The following is a 20,702-nucleotide window of genomic DNA, read 5'->3' on the forward strand; positions in this document are numbered from 1 at the left end:
AGAGCAGGACTTTGGAAGCAAAATTAGCTCTGGTCTAACTTCATTCTTGGAGTGTCAATGATGACTGTTGTTATTTGCTGTTGAGTCTATTCCAACTCATGGCAACCCCTTGTATGCAGAGTAGATTTGCTCCATAGGGTTTACAAGGCTGTGACCTTTCGGAAGCAGGCCAGCAAGCTTGTCTTGCTGGGTGCTTCTAGGGGGATTCTAACTGCTGACCTTCCAGCTAGCAGCCCAGTGCTTAATTGTTTGTACCACACATGGACTCCTCAAATGATGATAGCCTAAAGCAGTGCTTCTCAAACTTTAGTATGCATGATTATCTCCAGGAGCACTAGTTAACACACAGATTCCTGGGCCAACCACCAGAGATTCTGACTCTGAAACAGGGGGGCCTGTTAGAAATTTGCATTTGAAGAAAATGCCCAGGTGATGCAGATGCTGCAGATGCATGGACCACATTTTGAGATGCGCTGGTTTAAAGTCAGCAAACTCTAGCCGAGGGCCAGATCACCTGTCTGTTTCTGTAAATAAAATGTCTTTTTAGGAATACAGTCATGCTCATTCCTTTGCATAATGTTCATGGCTGCTTTCACACTAGCAAAGCTGAGTAGATGTGACAGAGACCGTATGTCCCACAAAGCCTGAAATATTTACTATCTGGCCCTTCACAGAAGAAAAAAATTGCAGACCTCTGATCAAAAGCAATGGTGTTTTATTGAAAATTGAGTATTATCCTGAATGTATATGTTTTATGCTTTCCTAAATGTGTATAGATGCTGTTTTAATTAATAAAATACAAATTTATTAATGATACTGCTGACTTTTTCTGAGTAGCTTTTTATTATTTTCTCAAGAAGTAATTTTACAATCTCTAAAAGCGTAAAATATCAGTGTGACTACTATTTATTATTTACCTAAAATGACCTAAAACATTTGCATACCCAGGAACTGCCACATAATTGTACTCTGAAACAAAAACCTACCTCCTTAAGACACAAAAGGATAATGTGTGTCTTTTTGTTGTGTAGACCATGTTTTTGGTCTTTAACAACAACAACAAAAAAAAAACTTCACTCTTATCCTATCATTAACTCATAGGCAAAGATTCCCTTAACTATTGGTGTCAAATACAGGAAATACATCCATAATTTCAACCTTCGTCTTTTCTTATTATAATCAGAGATCCAAATGTTGCTTTGCAGAAAAAGTTGGCTGCTATGCCTGACCATACAGACATTTCCCTTAGCCCCGAAGAGCGAGTCCGCGCCCTAAGCAAGCTTGGTTGTAATATCACAGTCAACGAAGATATCGCCCCACGCCGCTACTTTAGATCTGGAGTAGAAATGGAGAGAATGGCCTCTGTGTATTTGGAAGAAGGGAATTTGGAAAATGCCTTCGTTCTTTATAATAAGTTTATAACGTAAGTCTTTTGTTTTGAAATGAGAACATTGGAACAATATTTGCATGATATTTTGATGGGGCTGCTTGCCGGAAAAATTTTGACATTCAGATCAATTTTGCAATCTTCAAAAGCATAAAATGTCAGGTCTTTAGAATACCAAGTGATGTGTTCAAAGCCATCCCCCAATGTTCTCTGAAGTTCAGGGATCCAATGAAGTCAGGGATGGGATGAGGCTTAGGGACATCAGATTCCCTCTGGTGGGGGGAGGGCTGTCACGATAACCTCTTTGCCTCTTTCCATCATATTCTTCACAAAATCATTTCTTGTTGAAGGCTTTTCTCCTCTCACTGAAATGTAAGCTTCATGAGAGCAGCAGCCAGATTGCAGCTCTGTTTCCGGCACCTGGCATATGCAATCAACATTTTAAAGTTCTGAATTGATGGGATGAGACTGAGGGACAACTGGGGGGTCACAGAAAGGACATGGTTTAGGATTAGGGTTCAAAAGTCAGTTTCAAATAACAAAATAAAAACAAAAAACAATTGTCATTGAGTCATCTCTGACTTATGGCAACCTTGTGTGTTTTGGAGTGAAGTGTGCACCCTAAGATTTTCAAAGCTGATTTTTCAAAAGTAGGTCTCCAGGCCTTTATTTTGCAATGCCCCTGTATGGACTCAAACCTCCAGCCTTTTGAGCACATTAACCATTTGCACCATCCAAAGTCACGCAGTAATGGGAAAAAAAAAAGTTTATTTGGCTGTGTGAGAATGCTGTGTACAAAAATGCTTTCAAAATATTGAGTGAAAGTTGTTACATCAAGACAACCATGTGACAATATTTCCTGAACACTTATTATGAGCTGAGCACTACTCTATGGGATGAAGATACACCAGTGGGAAAAAAAAAAAAAAAGACCAGGTTTCCTTTATCTGGAAGTGATGTACCAGATTTCCTGTAGCGACTTCCCTTCAGTCCTGCTGCCCCTTATTTCTCAACAAGGCAATAAAAAAATAATTAACTCCCCAGCACTGGCAATCAGCACCTTTTGATCCACTAGGGATTCTGGTTGTCATTTGTCTTAGTTATGAATTTTCAGTTAAAGTGTTTGTTATACACAAAGACACTACTGATTCATCAGCAGTCCTTTGAGTCCTTTTTCAATGGTGAGAAGAGGTTACACTGATCTCTTCAAGCTGTTGCATTTTATACAAACTCCCTGGCCAATGACACACATAAGTATGATGGTACCGTAGTGGGGTACAGGGAGTAGCGCCAGACCTGAGAAAGACCAAGAGGAATTGTTCTATTTAGCAGTACCCCTGATACTAATTCCAGTTCACATCAGTTCTTAATTTGCTGGAATTACCCTGTAATGTCAAAACAAGGTCTCTAAGGAGCACAAATGATTTGTGCTCAACTATGAACCTAAAGCTTGGTGGTTTGAACCCAACCAGAAGTGCAATGGAGTAAAGTCCTGGTGGTCTGCTTTCATAAAGATCATAGTCAATAAAACTCTACGGAGCAGGTCTCCTCTGTAACACATAGATCTCCGTGAGTCAAAGTAGACTCCATGGCATTGGGTTTGGTGTTCTTTAATGCAAAAATAATGCTCTTGCTGATCCTTACTAAAAGGCTGATGGGAAGAAATCAAGTTAAATAATAACATTTTTAAGGAGCTCTGGTGGGGTAGTGATTAAAGCATTCAGCTACTCTGTCCTATATACTCACTATGAGTCAGAATCAACTAGACGGTAGCAGGTTTGGTTTTTGAGAAAATATAATGGTTTATATTAGAAACCATTATTGGGCTTTTTGTCCTGTGATGCTACTGCTGTGTTTTTGTTTCTCTGTAGCTTGTTTGTAGAAAAACTTCCGAGCCATCGAGATTACCAGCAATGTGCAGTACCCGAGAAGCAGGACATTATGAAGGTACCAGGGATTAATTCTCCCCTGTGGGATCAAATGCGCCACAAGTATCCATTATTGATCCATTGCCTCTTCCTTTCCTCCTCCAGCTCATCCTCCTGAGAGTTTAAGCACAGAAAGCCATTCCATTAGCAACAATGTTTCGATTTCTTCTTAGACATTAAATCATCATTACTAAACCACTGTGGGATGTCTAATCAAAACTGGGGAAAAAAAGAAATGAAAAAGGCCAAAAATTGGCTCAATCACACGAAGAAGGCATTATTTCACTATCCCCACCCCCCCACCCCCGAGACTAAGTACAGTTTTATATTTCCCTGTAGTTGTTTGAGATCATTCTTTTGGCTGGTGTGGATGATCCCATACAACTCTGAACTCAATTACTATTTGAAAATGAGTGTTGATTATTAAGGCAGCACAGAGTTCTAGTAATTTTCCTCTTATTATTCTCAAGGCAAATGAAGACTGTTCAAATATATTTGTATATCATCAACATTTGCTGTATATATAATTTCAAATATCCTTACCATAAGAATACAGCTAAACATTCTAAATAAACTTTCTTAAAATGTGTTCCCTTTGGGTTGATCTTATATGGAAAAAGATAAAACAATTATACAAAGCCAATAACAGCATTGAATTTTCAATAACTTGTGAAAGATACTTGACCATATAACTGAGTTCTCCTGCTTTGGGTAAGCTTGAGGCTGTTACTAGAACTCAGATTTTGACTAATGGTCATCTATATTATCTGATTTCTACTCACTCATCCGAAGTGCCCTTCATCATCATGCTTTTACTTAGCATTTCCCCTAAATTTTCGTGTTCATTCAGCTTCAGAGACTTTCTGCTTGGAAATCAAAGGTCCCAGGCTGCCAAGGTGACTCTGACTCTAATTGAGGGTTATTCTTATTTTTCATTTGTAAGAAAAATGTCCAAAAGTACACACATTTCCCTTGTCTTGTGCTTGTTGAACAAATGGATAGAATAAATGAATAAATGACAAAGGACTAAGAGAACAGAAATTTCAGTGGAAAAGCCTTGGCTGAAGTTGAGACTTGGGTTCTAGTCCTAACTGGCCCACTAGATAGTTTTATGGCACTGGACACATCTTTTAATCTCTCTTGGCCTTTGTTTCCTCATTGTTAAAAAAAAAGGGGGGGGACAGGGATAGTTGGACAACATCAGGTTTTTCAGATTTTACTGTAATTAAGAATTACTGGAAAGTTTAAAATCCATATTCTCAGGCCCCTTCCAAGAGATGTTGATTTAGTAAATCTGGAAATCTGTATTTTTATAAATGGTACTCCGGCTGCTTTATATAGTCTTGCTAGTCTAGGAATCCCTGCCAACCATGTTCTTCTATGTCCCTTCTGGCTCCATTGCTATAGCATCTGCATACTGAGGAATGGGCACTTACAAACCTACCATCTGAAAATGGAGTGCCTGCCTAAAGAAAGAGAGCTCTGGTAGCATAGTGCCTAAGGCACTTGACTGCTAACCAGAAGGCTGGCGGTTCAAACCCACCAGCCACTCCTCGGAAGGAAGGTTGGGCAATCTACTTCCATAGTGATACTGCCTCAGAAACCCAAGGAGGGGTCGCTATGAGTCGGGTCAGAAAAGAAAATGCTTATCCAACCAGTGGAGCCAATACAGGTTTATAAAAGGGATATTTTTGCCTCCCTGCCAAAAAGTTATACTTTGGAGACCTGGAAAAGAGAGCTTTACTGTTCTGCCACCACCTTTAGTTACTTGTGACTTGATTTCTAATACACATACCAGCTGTTTTTCTTTCTTAGCTGATGATCTGAACAAGTATACTGAAACTCCTCACTAATCAATATGTATATATATTTTTAACAGAAACTGAAGGAGATTGCATTCCCAAGGACAGATGAATTGAAAAAGGACCTTTTAAAGAAATATAACATAGAATACCAAGAATATTTACAAAGCAAAGTAAGTTCACTTGGTACATTTGTTTCATGAATGTTTTCTGTGCAAATATTCTTTGAATTTCATTTGCCCATGATGAGCTTTCCAAATGTCATATGCATTTAAATTAAAAATTAAAGATGCAGGGATGTTGAAACCAATAAAATATGCATGTGGACATCCAGGTTAAGCACTTGCAGTGAAGACGTGGTCTTTTCATTTTCCCACAACATCTCAAAAAGAGTTTATTAGAAAATAGATTTCCTACAGTGATGTAAATAGAGCTTTTGTTCAACTCTTGCCAATGTAGACTAGAGCCAGATGACTGCTCTTTGCCGGAAGAGCATAGATGGTAGCAGGTAGGGAGAGCATTATATGGTTTCTGACTTATCTAATTATGTAGGCCTTGAAAATGTGAATTAGAGTCTTAAATTCAGTCAGTATTATATTGGGATAGAAGAATAGCTATCCACATTGATGAAATGTAATTGTAACACCAAAAGGTGATGATTTCTGGGTTGTTAATTAAAGAAACTGTACTAGTGATAATGCTGTCTACAAGACAGAGAGGCATGGAAGAAGATATTGGCCATGCAGTCTATGGGATACTCACGCTGAAAGCATGAATACTTCTTAATTTTATGTATTATTTATGAAGGTTGGATTTATATATTTAAGTTTATTATTTGTTTGGGAGGCTGCCACCTTCACTATTATTTCAGTTCAACTCATTAGCTCTGGAAATGATCACACAGCTTCTCTACTTTTTATGGGTGTGGCCACAGGATAGGTTTGGGTGAAGCATTTTAACCAAGTGGCAGAGGGAATGTTGGAATCAGAAGTTTCCCTCAAATACGGACAATTTGATTTGGAATACGAAAGGTAAAAATTGTCTCGGAGGCAAAGGCGAAACAACAATGGAGAAAAAAGCCCATGTTTGAAGGTTTCTCCCATGCTCAGCAGTGTGTATAATGACACCTTTTACGGTCCATGGGAAGAACAGCTTCATTGGCTATTCCACATTCTGCCCTTGGCCATGATGCCTCTGGTGATACTGATTATGGCATAGCCCTCCGTGCTATCTTGAGTGTATGACATGTCTAAATCTCTTGTGGGGATAGAGTGGCAGCATTATGTCTAGCAGAGATGAATAGAGATGCCTGGAAACTCTTGCTATAGGCAACACCAGCATCATTTGGGAGCTAATTAGAAACACAGTAACTTAGGCTCCACCCCAGACCTGTTTGATCAGAATCTGCATTTTAACCAGAAAGCTCTCTAAGGCAATGCATGTGCACATCAAAGTGCTGATAGAAACAATCTCTCCAACTGCACTTCCATCGTAGAGTTGATTTTGAAATTTAGTTTCCATCAAAATCATTTGGGGAGCTTATTAAAAATTTATCATCTCTGACTTAATCCCTGAATAATATGTTAGGCCTGGGAGTCTTCATTTTTAACTAGAATCCCTGTTGATTCTGGTAGAGATGGTCAGGCCACATTTTGAGAATCATTTCTTAGTGATGCTATGGGGTATCTGCCTCTTCCCCATATGGCTTCTGCAGTGTGAGTTTCAGAGGCCAATGCAAAAGGTTCGAGGGCAGCACTGTCCAACAGAGCTTTCAATGATGATGGAAATGGTCTATTTGCCACTGTCCACTGTGGTTGCCGGTAGCCACATATGACTATTGGGTACTTAAAATGTGACTAATGTGAGTAAGGCATGGAATTTCTGATTTTATATAATTTTAAAGAAATAGCCATGTATGGCTAATTTTCACTACATTGGCAAGTACAGTCTAGGATGATATAATTCTTTCTGAGATACTTTGTTCCATACGGTGTTGCTAGTCAGTCTGAGCAGACAGCCCTGACTTTGATTCCCCAGTATTTACAAGTGCAGTGGAATGGAGGGCACTTGATTGTCATGGCTTGTCTCTGGCAAAATATGAGTGGACTTGGAACTGCTGTCTTAATCAGATAGATTATGGGGCTTTGGGGCTGATGTTGTCTGTTTTCCTCACCGTTTCCTGAGTATCTCAGCTAGAAGGTGAGAAAGTGTCTAATAGCAGCTTGCTGTTTTTGCTTTGGAAATTAACCTTTTCTTCTGGCAACTACCTTTTGTAGAACAAATATAAAGCAGAAATTCTTAAAAAGCTGGAGCATCAGAGATTGATAGAGGCGGAGAGAAAGCGGATTGCTCAGATGCGCCAGCAGCAGCTGGAATCCGAGCAGTTCCTGTTTTTCGAAGATCAACTCAAGAAGCAAGAGTTAGCCCGAGGTCAGACGTCCAGCCAGGAAGCCCCAGCGTTGTCCGAGCAGATTGATGGCAGTGCTTTGTCCTGCTTTTCCACACATCAGAACAACTCCTTGCTGAATGTGTTTGTGGAGCAACCTAATAAAAGTGATGCAACCAATTACACCAGCCACTCTCCTCCCGTAAACAGGGCCCTAAAGCCAGCTGCTACTCTAAGTGCTGTTCAGAGTAAGTAATGAAATGCTCCGCAACAGCATATTGAGGCTCCTCTAATGGCACCATATTTCTGTAGCATCTGGGTCGATTCTTCTCATTTCATTATACATTATGACAGGACTCCTGTTTGCTGTAGTGTGAACGACAGAGCTGGCTGTTCAGCACTGCCTGGCTTTTACTTTAACCAGGAACCAGGCGGCATCCAGTCCATCCTGACTCATGGTGAGCCCATGTGTGTCAGGGTAGAAGTACAAGTCATAGGTTTCCAATGGCTGCTTCTTCTGGGGTAGATCACCACGCTTTTCTTCCAAGGCATGTCTGAGTGGACTCAGACCTCCAGCCTTTCAGTAGCTGAACAGGTTAACCATCTGCGCACCCCAGAGGTTCAGGCTTTTACTACAGGCAGTCCCTGGATTACAAACAATTTCCATCTTTAATTTAAGTCAAATTTTTATGTAAGTCAGAACAGTTAGGTAGGGTTTGCATCTAACATCAGTTAGTCAAATGTTTGTCTTAGTATATAGTGTACCTTTCTATGCATAAAAAAATTAAAAAAACACTTCCAGATACACTAAAAGGTCTTTAACATAATAGGGTAACGATAATAGTCATGTTTAATGCACATCACAAAGTAGTGCCCATTTGTTATTACGACCATTGTACGTGCTTTGAATTTTTAATATAATGGGCTTTACAGGGGTCGGTTCTTAATTTCGGGTTGCATGTAAGTGTATAACCTGGAACTGCCTGTATATGTAATATTAAAATTTAGAAACATAATTTGTCCCCTGGTAGAGCAGAGACTCTATAATAACAGAACTGTGTTTCATCATTGGGTAGAGATTTAAAAAGAGAAGAAACCCAAGCATTTTTTTCTTTCTTGTATTTTAACCAAAAATTTCATGATAACTTAATGATAAACACTTATGCTGGAGAGGAAGGAAGATGTTGAGAAAGTCATTTATCCAGAATGAAATGTTTATTCACAGTGTACTTAGCATTCTCTCTGACCCAGGAGGATCTTATGCACATAAGTAGTTAGCCTCCAAACGGATTATGTGTTTCTGCCAACACAACAATTAGTGCTGCTGGTAGTGCTAGATCAGTGCTGGCAAATTTCCAAAATCAAATGAAGACTTTATCCCAGCAGACACTCTCAGATGGAGTTTGTGTTCCCATTTATTTTAAAGAGTTGTAATATATGAGGATTTTATAAGGAGAGGTCACTATGAGTTGGATCCGACTTGACAGCAGTGAGTTTGGTTGGTTTTTGTCTTGCTATTTATGTCTGAAAATTTTGTGATTGTACCTACTGAGCATCCACTTTCATGAAGACATAAGGAACATAGTGTTCTGGTTACGTAGTGCCACTCTGACAGGAATATACCACAAATGGGTGGGTTTGAAGAAACAGGAGTTTATTCTCTTACAGTGTGGAGGCTTTAAGTCTGAGTTCAAAGTGCCAGGCTCTAGGGGCTGGGTGAAAGCCCCTCAACCTTGGGCTCCAGCTCTGCCTCCTGCTCCCAGCCCACTGAAGCTGGAGGCTTTTCTTCACTCAGCTGCTGGCTGCTGAGGCTGACAAGCCCAAGGTTGACAAGTAAAAAGGCACAGTCCTGATGTTACCAACCACACAGCAGGCCATTAATTCAAGTCTATCGAAAGTCCCAAGGTTGGCAGAGCATGGCAGGCTGCTGAACAATGACACGGCTACATGCAGGGTTCAAGCACGTATGCCACAAGCTAGTGACCGTTCCCCAAGGCTTCTCCTTACACACAGGAAGCAGACCACATCCCTCAGGCAGCTGCGCAGCTGCTCACAGTAGATTCCACCATGGAGTTCATTACCAGTCTCATCGTGGGGAATACTACATCCAACTCTCCAGTAACTGAAGCAGGCCAAGCCAAGTTGACACACAAAGTTAAACTACCACACATGGTAAATCCAAAAAGGAATATTTATCCTGCCTTGTATGACCTGAGAAATATCCTATGCAACCTACACATGTAGTAGTATATTTGCTTATGCCAAAGAAAATACACACATGTATTTATAGTCGATTCAGGCCATAAAAGATATAAAAGGGCTTGCACCTTTCCACCTTGTTTATGAAGTAATTTATATACAAAAAGTAATTTTATCTTCCTTCAAGTCAATGTTAACCATTAAAAGTTTTAAAATAAGATATGGAAAGTAGGGCACACATTAAGTTTATTTTTGAAATTTATTTTGACAACATTGCTTGCTATAAATAATTTTAAAGGACGGGCTGTAGTATTTATGCTTTAGCTTTTTCTGCTTTTCTTGTTTCTTAGATTTAGTGGTTGAAGGACTGAGATGCGTAGTCTTACCAAGAGATCTTTGCCACAAATTTCTGCTGCTGGCCGAGTCCAATACAGTAAGAGGAATAGAAACTTGTGGAATTCTCTGTGGAAAACTGGTATGGTCTTTGTTTCACATTTCTCTGGACAAAATACTTTTAATACTACTGGTTTTCATGTTAAGAACTGTAAATCTTTTAAAACTAACTTTACATAGAATAATTTCATAAAACTGTCATTATTAATGGAAATCTCTTTCTATAAAATAGATTATAATATTTCAGGGATACTTTAAAAGTTTGTTTTAAGCAAATAATCAAAACATGTATCTTTAGTTAGAAAAATGGAATGCTATGGATCTTCAAATTTCTAAATCCACCTAGTTTGTTAAATGATTTTTTCCATTGCAACTATGGGAGATCCTACTGTGACCCCTCAATATTAGAAGGAAAGAAAAACCTAGGTCTTGATGTGAAATTAAATATTATTAACAAGATCATTAGCCTCTACAATCCTCAGAAATGTTATTTAACTAGTATCTCCCCCTCCAAATGGTGTTATTTGTTCCAATTTTTCCATTGTAGGTATATCTCAAGAAGTTTTTTATTAACTACATTTTCATAGACTAGCCAGGGGTGCTAATTCCTGTATGTGTTATGCTTCTATTGAGGAAATGTATTTTAAGTTCCAAACAACTGACTCTCACGAATCATTTTCAAGTTGGGGACTTTGCTTTGAATTGTGATGAAGAAAGGACATGATGATGCGATGGGTGGGGCACTCTCTAGTCTTGTAGCAGAATAGTGCTGAAAATTTTCTATTCAGGTTTTTTCAGTCAGATGCTTGTTATTCTTTTAGACACATAATGAATTTACTATTACCCATGTAATAGTGCCAAAGCAGTCTGCAGGACCAGACTACTGTGACATGGAAAATGTAGAAGAGTTATTCAATGTTCAGGATCAACACGATCTCCTCACACTAGGATGGATCCACGTATGTTTGACCTTTCCGTTTTCACTTCATTTAATTTTATTTTTGAGTGTGATGTGCTGTTTTCCTCCATGGAGAAATTTAGTTTACTTGAAATAGTTTCTTGTTTTTAATATTCTCACCTATAATAAATGCCATCACATTAAAACATTTTTGTTAATATTAGGCCAAGTGTAAGCCAGTCAATTCTGAATTTGGAGAGGAGTATCATATGCTTCATATACTTTTTGTACCATCTAAAAAAGAGAAAGAGAGAAACATTAGGAAAACAGCTTGTTTTGATTTAGAAAATCCAATTATTTTAAATTTCTTAGCCAGTTTGACTAGACAATTATTAATATTCTCTTTTCCTTTGTTGTGGGTCTAAATTAGATATTTTAAGAAAACACTTTAAAATATTTTTTAAATATATGGTGGTAGTGCCTAAGGCATTTGACTGCTAACCAGAAGGCGGGTAGTTCAAACCCACTCCTCAGAAGGAAGGTTGGGCAATCTACTTCCATAGTGATACTGCCTTGGAAACCCAAGGAGGGGTCTCTATGAGTTGGACCCAACTCAACAGCAGTAAGTTTATATATCAAATAGGGACTATGCAATCCACTCTGCCTCCTACATAGGCCCGGGGAATATGCATTACTCTGTAACAGCCACACAAAAAGGCCAATGAGATTGGGTCAAAGACACTGGGTTCCAGCGTCCACCAAGCTAGCACAGGAACACAAAAGTGTTTATGGCTCAAATAAACAGGAGTTCAAATCTCTGCTCTGCTAAAAATTCACTATAACAACTTTGGCAAGTTTTTAAAGCAATCTGAGCATAAGCTTTATCATCCATAAAATGGAGATCATAATAATTGATTTCATGTGATGGTGAGAGTTAAATGAGATGACGTAAGCAAATATCTTAGCACATACTCAGAAAATTGTAGCTGTTGTTGGTGGTGATGATATTCTACTTTTTCTAAAATGGTTTAATCCATCTGGTGCACATTTTTCCATTTTGTCTTGCCCATCTTGGCTTGGGATAAGGACAAGTCATCACACTCTCATAGGATGCTGGCCAAGATTTCCAGGTCCCATCCTGGGAACCTCTGAGATCCCCTGGAGGGAAATAAGCGATCATTACACACATGCATGCACACACACACAGTCTCCAAGAATTTGGTATTATGTAATTTAAGAGGGTAGAGATTTTCGACCCACCTTCACCTGTGAATTACTGTGTGCCCTTAGTCAAGACCACTAACCTCCTAGTCTCCAGTCCCCTCATTGACCAAGTGGGGCTAATGGGTGCCTCCCGTCTCTCTCATGATTTGTGTGGGTGATAAACATGATACCAGACATGAAAGCCCCTTGAAAATTATAAATCATTTCTCAAATGCAAGAAATGAATTATATATAACCAAAGAGCTTGCAAATCTTTCCTATCTATGTCTATCTATTTGCTAATATGCTTTACTGATTGCTTAGAAATTGCTGAACTTTAAAGGCATTATTTAGTCTAATGTGGTTTTTATAACAAGAATGCATTTTAAAGTAAAACAAATTATAGCAAATAAATTGTAACATAAATTGAGAATTATCGTCAAAATTACAAATTCATGTTCAAAAGTCAATGTTAGTTTATCTTACAAAAACATTTCCCCAAATTAGAACCAAAAGTGTTCCCTCATGACCATCTGTGCAGTATAATGTATATAATAATGAAATGAAGTTATTTAAATGAATTTGGCATAGTTTTAGAATTCCAGGATCTTGCTTTTTGTATAATTTATTTCACCACATCAAATCATTGTGATGCAGTGAAAATACTAAACACTACATTTCTAGGCCTCAATGATTGTAAAGACTTTTATAATGGTTTTTATTGGGCATAATAATAGTAACGAACTTCAGAGCTAACTTTTTCCAGATATAAATTGGTCATAGAAAAAACAGCTTGGAATCAGACAGACCTGAGCTTGAATTTAGACTTCTCGACTTAACTAGCTACATAACTTTCAGTAAGTGTCTGACTTTCCACCTTAGCTCTATTTCCTCAACTGTAAAATGAGGGTAATACTAGTACTCACCCCATGGAGTTTTGTGAGAGTTAAATAAAATAATTTATGGAAAATGCCTGGCTGATTATTCAGTTGCAATAAATGGCATCTGCTGCTATTGTTATCAAGGACCTCTGGTGGTGCAGTGGTTAAAATATACAACTGCTAACCAGAAGGTCAGTAGTTCAAATCCACAAGCCACTCTGAGAGAAAGATGGGGCAATCTGCTTCTGTCAAAGATTTACTGCCTTGAAAACCCTATGTGACATTTCTACTCTGTCCTATTATAGGGTCATTATGAGTTGGAGTTGACTCTATGGCAGTGGGTCTTGGGTATTGTTATCATCATCATCTTCTTCTTCTTCTTCATCTTCATCTCATTTTCATTTCAATAAAGTGAGGGAGTGGGACCACCATTTCCCATGGAAGAGTTATTCTCTCATGGGACAGAAACAATTGCTCCTGGTGGAAATGAAGGGCTCAGAATGTCATGTAATTTGCATTCATTCTAGAATGAATGTGCCTTGTCTTTGAGTAGTCAGGTTACTTGCTGTTATCCACAGCACTATAGTCCCATTGAGTACTCTCGACTGTCTCACCAAGACATGGAAACTTCTACGTGTGAACGGGACAACAGGCAGTCAGGTGCCCCGATTCGTGCCCTCACTAAAAAATCTGTGTTTTAAAAATTAGAATAATTGACACTCCTCAGTTGATCCGTCTTTATATAAATCAAGCCTCTTTCTCCTTGTGGAACACATATCTTTCTGTAAGTGGAAATCAGCTGAATTTACCTTCCTCTATAAACTAAATTATGTTGTTGTTGTTATGTGTCATTGAGTCAGCCCTGACTCATAGCGACCCCTCCTTGGGTTTCCGAGGCAGTATCACTACGGAAGTAGGATTGCCCAACCTTTCCTTCCGAGGAGTGGCTGGTGGGTTTGAACCTCCAGCCTTCTGGTTAGCAGTCAAGTGCCTTAGCCACTATGCTACCAGAGCTCCCAAAATAAGAGTCTTAAAATTTTGCATTTTTTTCCACACACTATCATTCTGTGAAAAGCATTTCATGATCTCTATGGGAAACCCTCAATGAGATGGATTGAAATAGCTGGAACAATAGACTCAAACACTAATGATCATGAAAATGTCACAGACCTGGGCACCATTTCATTCTCTTATACATAGGGTCACCATGACTCCGAGTTGACTCCATGGTAACTAACAACAACAACAGCATAGGTCTGTGCCCATGCTGATAATGACAACATTAAAATAACACCACCAGCCATGAAACAATAACAGCTAACTATTTTGACTCCTTTCTATAAAGTTCTAGGCACAGTTTTAAAACTTTTACAAAGATTATCTCATTTAATCTTCATAAAATCCTGTGAAGAAAATTATTATTACTATTAATTAATAATATTACTTTATTATCTACATTTTCCAAATAATGAAACAGACACAAGGAGTTTAAGTAACTTCATAATATCACACAGCTAGTGAGTGATGGAGCCAGGATTCATGCTGAGACACTGAGTCTCCAGGACCTTTGTTACATGATTAAAATAGTCGCATTCCGATTTCAACCTTAGTTAGGGTCTAATGTGAATTTTAAATCATTATGTATATATGCATTTCTCATATTCAAATATGAACCTCTGATTTGCCTCTCATAAACACTAGTTAGTATGTGGCCCCAAGCCTGGAAGATACTTTTATTTATAATTTCATCTTCGTCCTCATCATCTGGGTATTTGTTGCTTTGCAAGATAGGTCCTAAGTGCCTTCAACAACTTGAAGATTTCTATTCCCTCATTTAGAGGGAATGATGATCCACAAAGGGATTCACAGTAAAATGTGGCACCAAAAAACCAAAAAACTTCCTATCACAGCTCTGCTGCTGACCAGCTGTGTGACCATGGGCAAGTTACTTAAATTCCCTGAGCCTCAGGATCTTTTGTGCAATTGAGATAATTCTATACATATCTCTTAAATAAGGTGGCATGATGAAATGAGAATCTTTAAAAAGCCTCTGGCAAATGAATTTCCATCTTTCTTTTCCAATAAGAGAGTACATTTTTCCTAAAATTCCCAGGAGCATCTTCTCAAAGTCATATTTATTCCAGAGAAACAAACAACAGGAATGCAGGAAAGGATGGATTATGTTAACAAAGCATTTTTAATGTTTATTATTTGATAAAAGATAGTTTAAAAAAAAAAAAGCAAATACATTGTTCTCTTAAAATGGGCTGTGGCTTTGGATAAGACTCAGCTACCCTGATGAGACTGTCTTCTTTTCTTTTCATAGACACATCCCACCCAAACTGCGTTCCTATCCAGCGTTGATCTTCACACTCACTGTTCCTATCAGCTCATGTTGCCAGAGGCTATTGCCATTGTTTGTTCACCAAAGCATAAGGAGTAAGTGGAACTATTGAAGGGAGCCCAAGAGAAGCTTTGTCTGGGGCTGCTGGGTTTGGGTGGCTCCACATACCAAGTCATGGCACTTGGATGGGCAGGCTCACGATGCCCTTTGGCAAAGAGATTGGTGACAGCTGAGTTCCATGTACCTACAGGTGTGCAGTCTTTTGTTTCCCAAGGTCCTTTCAGTGGTAGGAGAAATTCTGGTGACACAGTGGCTAAAGCATTTGGCTGCTAACCCAAAGGTCAGCAGTTCAAACCCACCAGCCACTGCATGGGAGAAATATGAGGCAGTCTGCTTCTGTAAAGATTTACAGCCTTGGAAACCCAATGGGGCAGTTCTACTCTGTCCTCAAGGGACACTGTGAGTCAGAATCAACTCAATGGTAGTGAGTTTTGGTTGAATTGTAGAATTACTGTTTCCTTTTCTTCAGTTAGCATGACTTTGATGTGGATAAAATTTAGGAAGGATGTTATTCCAGCTTGCCTTTTGAGATCTTCATTCTATGTATTATTTCCTATTATAAGAAATTTTCCAGCCTCGGCTTAATTACTTCTAAAACCTTTCTTAGTTTTGGGAAACAGTGACTACTAGGGATTATTAGGGTGATGAGCATAAGAGTCAAACTATATTGGAATTCCTGGCTTCACTTACAAGCCATATATTCACTGGCAGAATGCCTGACCACTGTGAGCCTCAGCACCTTCAACTCTACTACTTTTCCATATCTATGAGGATAAAATTAGATGACAATCTAAGACCAGGCTTACAGGTCTGATGGAGACTGTTGAAACCCCCAAGACTAGGGCCCTAAGTCACCCTTGGGACCTGGAATTGATCTCACTCCCATGGCTTAACTCTCAGCCAAGCAGTAGACAGGCCTAGGAGCCGAACACTTGTACCAGGGAGATGCACTCTTCAGAGCAATCAACCATGAGAGATCAGAAAGGCAGTTTTTACACAGGAAGAAACATGGAGAGGCACAAATGCAAAGGCATGAAGAACACAGGGAAAGGGTAACCACAGGGAGGAAGTGGGAGGTGAGATGTTACGCTGTGGGGAATGTAACAAGTGTCACAAAGCAAAATGTGTAAGAACTGTTGAGTGTAAAACAAATCCGCTTTGTAAAATTTCACCCAAATCACAATAAAACGTTTAAAAAAAAAATTCAGATGATAGTCCATGTAATGAAAAAAGCAGACCATTTGTTATCAAATGGATTTTGATTCATGTTAATCCCATATGTTACAGAGTAGACTGCACTCAGGTTTCAAGACTGTGACCTTTTGGAAACAGATCACCAGGCCTTTCTTCCAAGGTGCCTCTTGGTGGATTTGAACCACCAACCTTTCTGTTAGTAGTTGAGTGCTTAATGCTTTGCACCAGCTAGGGACTCCCCAGTGTATATAAAGTGCTGAGCATACTGCCTGTTGGCGTAGAAAGCACTCAATAAGGTTTGCTGTTATAAATATGATAGTGAGGAAGTATCTGCCACCTGTAATCTCCTCCCTTGGGGCTTGTCCTTTCCTCTGCAGGCTCACACAACAGCTGCTGCCTCTTCCTCCTTCCAGGCCTGCAGGTGCTTGGAGATAGTGTTGTCCCTGGGGTTCTCTCCTTTGGCCAAACCAAAAACCAAATGCACTGCCGTAGAGTTGGATCCAAATCATAGCGACCCTTCCTTGGGTTTCCGAGGCAGTGTCACTATGGAAGTAGATTGCCCAACCTTCCTTCTGAGGAGTGGCTGGTGGGTTTGAACCGCCAGCCTTCTGGTTAGCAGTCAGATGCCTTAGGCACTACACCACAGAGCTAAACATACCTATTGTGGTTGAGCCAATTCCAACTCATAGCAACCCTAAAAAAACAGACTAGAACTGCCCTAGAGCTAGCCTCTCCAAGGCTGTAATCTTTACGGAAGCAGGCTGTCACATCTCTGTCCCATGGAGTGGCTGGGGGGTTCACACTGCAAACCTTTGAGTTAGTAGCTGAGAACTTAAGCACTGAACCATCAGAGTTCTTTGGCCAGTCATCACAAGAGGAGTGAAACAACACTGTGGAATTCCTACTCTGTGGTGTCTTTCTCCAGCCCATTTGAAGAGTGTGTACATTTGTGCCATTCAAATAAAGGATCCAGAAACCCTAAGTGACTGTTAACGTTGCCTGTTTCTCGTCCTGGGCTTTAGCACTGGTATCTTCAGGCTCACCAATGCCGGCATGCTTGAGGTTTCTGCGTGTAAAAAAAAGGGCTTTCATCCACACACCAAGGACCCCAGGCTGTTCAGTGTGAGTAGACAACATTGGTTACTTTCTGCAGATAATTATTTTTCAAACCCCCACCCCCTTTATTTTTTAAAGGAGAGAAATAGTAGCAATAGAACACAGGATAAAACACTGTACTGCTTAGTCTGGAATTTTCTTCTCTCTGAAAATTAATAAATCTTTATGCTTTCTCAATTTATAATTTCTTACTTTTTTTTTTTCGATCTTTCTGCCTCATTGCCCCTAATACATTTCTAATTGTTTCCTAATATGGAACATTGTACCTGCAGGATGTGTTGCACTTATTCGCTTAGTGTTTGTAGCTCCTCACAGTCAAGAGACTGCAAGCTCTTGTTGTTGTTGTTGTGTGCCCTCGAGTTGATGCCAACTCATAGTAACTCTGTAGACTTTATTTTATTTGCAAGAAAATGCAAGTATTTGAGTTGATTATACACAAAGTTCCCTTTCCATTTGTGTATCTGTGTGACATTTAACTAAAGTTTTTGTCAGTCTGAGTAGGGCAAACAATTATTGAAGAAAATGGTATAAAATGTCTTATAAATTACTTCTCTGTGATATGACCAATTTTATTTTTTTTCTAATCAATTCAATGAAAACTGACTATACTTCTTGATTTGCTCTATTTAGCTCAACACAAACATCATTCAACTACCTTTTTTGGGGAAAAAAATAACACCTTTTCTTGGCAGTTCTGTGGATGTAACATCACAGACACATTATTTTGAAGTTAAAATTCATTTAAAATGAGCAGCACTTTGCAACCTCTGTAAATATTTTTATTGTTGAAAATGAACAAACCTCATTTTATTTTTCTGACTGGAGAAATACTTTTTTAAATTAGGAAAGCTATCCTCTCCCTAAACAGAATCATAAGGTAAGCATTATGATGTAAAACCAGTTTTTTTCTTTCCTAGATATGCAAACATGTGTTGGTAAAAGATGCAAAAATAATTGTGCTGGATCTCAGGTGATATGTTCTGAAGATTCACACCATCAGCTCCAGACACCTACCTGTGGACATTTGGTTGCTGGATTTTCTTAAGATGTTTCCAGAAGTGACTGATATTTTATATTTATACATTTTAGATCAGAAAGTTTGATATTTATTGCTCTTGCATATTTTGAAGTTTTCTTTTTGGTTGCTTTGTCTCAAGAGAGGTCATAAAGTTGTTAAATCAATACCTATTAATATACCCAAATACTATGGCCTGATAATAAATTGTGCTGAAAACAATGATATGTCCGCTATTTATAGAAGTCTTTGCATATGAATTTTAGAGCTTTAAGTGCTTTGCCGGATTTTTATTTATTTATTTATTTGTTTGTTTTCATTCAAGTAAAATGTAATTCCAAACAAAGAAATTCTGAAAAGTTCATCACATTTCCCTTTATTAGGAGCATGAGCAGTTTCCCCATGTGGAAAAAAACAAATCTATGTTTGCAATTTCATCCAGTCCCACCCTCCAAGAAATATTTGCAGTGAATGTGTCATCAAATACCAGAACAATGGGCTTCTGCTCCAGGAAGAGGTCACAGGGACTAGGGTAGTGGTGACTCATTAACTTAATTAAGAGCTAAAAGGAGAGAAGGGGGAGAGAGGGAAAGAAAAAAGATCAGACAAAAATACAAAGCCCAGTACTAGAAAAGTCAACAAGGGTGGTAGGGAGAAGAAATATGACACAGGAAATAACAGATAGTTCTCAGCCAAAAGGAACAAATAAAAGAAATCGTTTGGAAAGAGTCTTGTGATTAAAAATGTTTACATATAAGTCAATGCACAGGGAATAGGAAAAAATACGTATGAAATTGAACAGGGTAACGTAAGTATAATGTATTTCTGTTGGGGTATTTCTAAAACAAAACAAAAAAACATTGCTGTGGAGTCAGATCCGACAGATGGCGACCCCTCCTTGAGTTTCCGAGGTGGTATCACTATGGAAGTAGATTGCCCAATCTTCCTTCCAAGGGTATTTCTAAGGCTTAGTAAAATGGGCCTGTGACTGCTACGAATAAAAGTGTTTATCTGCATCAAAAGATACAGATTAACTGGAAAGAATGAGAGATGTATGTACTATGTCAGCAATGTGAATATATATGATAAAACTGGGGGTGAAATATTTTGGAGAAAGATTAGTTACAAATATAAGGAGAGAAGACAGAAGTCATATAGTTAAAGGAGGAAAGTGTAGCCCTCCTGGCTTGAAGGCAGGTGTGGATGATGCCTTCTGTGTTGACAGCCTATAGCCAATGTCAGTGAGGTGACTTGAAACAGTAATGGGGGAGAGGGGGCGTCAGCATCCCATCATTTGCTGGACATCACACTCAGCTACATCCAGGTCAGGTATACCCTTGACTTGTGTGATAGTTGGAGCTGTGTGTCCAGCTGTGTGTGGCTGGACCACAATTCTGTGTGGTTTAAGCAGTTGTGATGTGGTTATTCCCATGATGGGATCAGATGAATGTGTTTTGAGCAGCCAATCCGTTGAGTTTCCCTAGGGGTGTGGTCTGCTACAGTATATTTATGGACATCCTGGGAAAAGAGACACTCTTCAGTGGATCAAGATTTTGTTGTGATGCCTACAACTGTCTGTGAGCGAACAATCCACCATTTGGCCTGGAGATCTTGGATTCATCATTCATTGGAGTCAACAGCCCGTATCCTGCCTGCCAACCTTGAGCTCCTCAGCCCCTGAAGCTGCAAGAGTTGAGAAAAGCCTCCAGCTTGACATTTGATTCAAGAACTTTGGACTTACCAGCTTCTACAAGTGTGTGAGCCATTTTCCTAAGATAAATTTCTCTTTCTCTCTCTATATAAGCTTTACTGGTTTTGTTTCTCTAGAGAACCCAGTCTAACACAACTTGCCTTGTTGTTTTGTTGTTAAGTGCCGTCGAGTCGTTTCTGACTCAT

The 20,702-nt window shown here is 39.0% G+C and overlaps 1 protein-coding gene across 1 annotated transcript; it reads left to right on the forward strand.

Moving 5' to 3' along the window:
- Window positions 1–1,211: 1,211 nt before the first annotated feature.
- On the forward strand, window positions 1,212–18,765 carry STAMBPL1 (STAM binding protein like 1). Its single transcript, XM_007944037.2, has 9 exons — window positions 1,212–1,423; window positions 3,259–3,334; window positions 5,195–5,290; window positions 7,394–7,751; window positions 10,053–10,177; window positions 10,917–11,054; window positions 15,404–15,516; window positions 17,698–17,797; window positions 18,709–18,765. The coding sequence occupies exons 1-9, from the start codon at window positions 1,221–1,223 to the stop codon at window positions 18,763–18,765; spliced, it is 1,266 nt and encodes a 421-aa protein (XP_007942228.1). The 5' UTR covers window positions 1,212–1,220.
- Window positions 18,766–20,702: the final 1,937 nt, after the last annotated feature.

This window comes from Orycteropus afer, unplaced genomic scaffold (genome assembly GCF_000298275.1).
Source record: "Orycteropus afer afer isolate SDZICR_OR568_19922 unplaced genomic scaffold, OryAfe1.0 scaffold00118, whole genome shotgun sequence".
In the NCBI taxonomy this organism is placed as follows: domain Eukaryota; kingdom Metazoa; phylum Chordata; class Mammalia; order Tubulidentata; family Orycteropodidae; genus Orycteropus; species Orycteropus afer.

Coding starts and splice junctions, on each gene's coding strand:
- STAMBPL1 (XM_007944037.2), top strand. CDS start 1,221: ATGCCTGACCATACAGACATTTCCCTTAGCCCCGAAGAGCGAGTCCGC. Junction 7,752..10,052: donor TACTCTAAGTGCTGTTCAGA/GTAAGTAATGAA, acceptor CTTGTTTCTTAG/ATTTAGTGGTTGAAGGACTG. Junction 10,178..10,916: donor GAATTCTCTGTGGAAAACTG/GTATGGTCTTTG, acceptor TTATTCTTTTAG/ACACATAATGAATTTACTAT.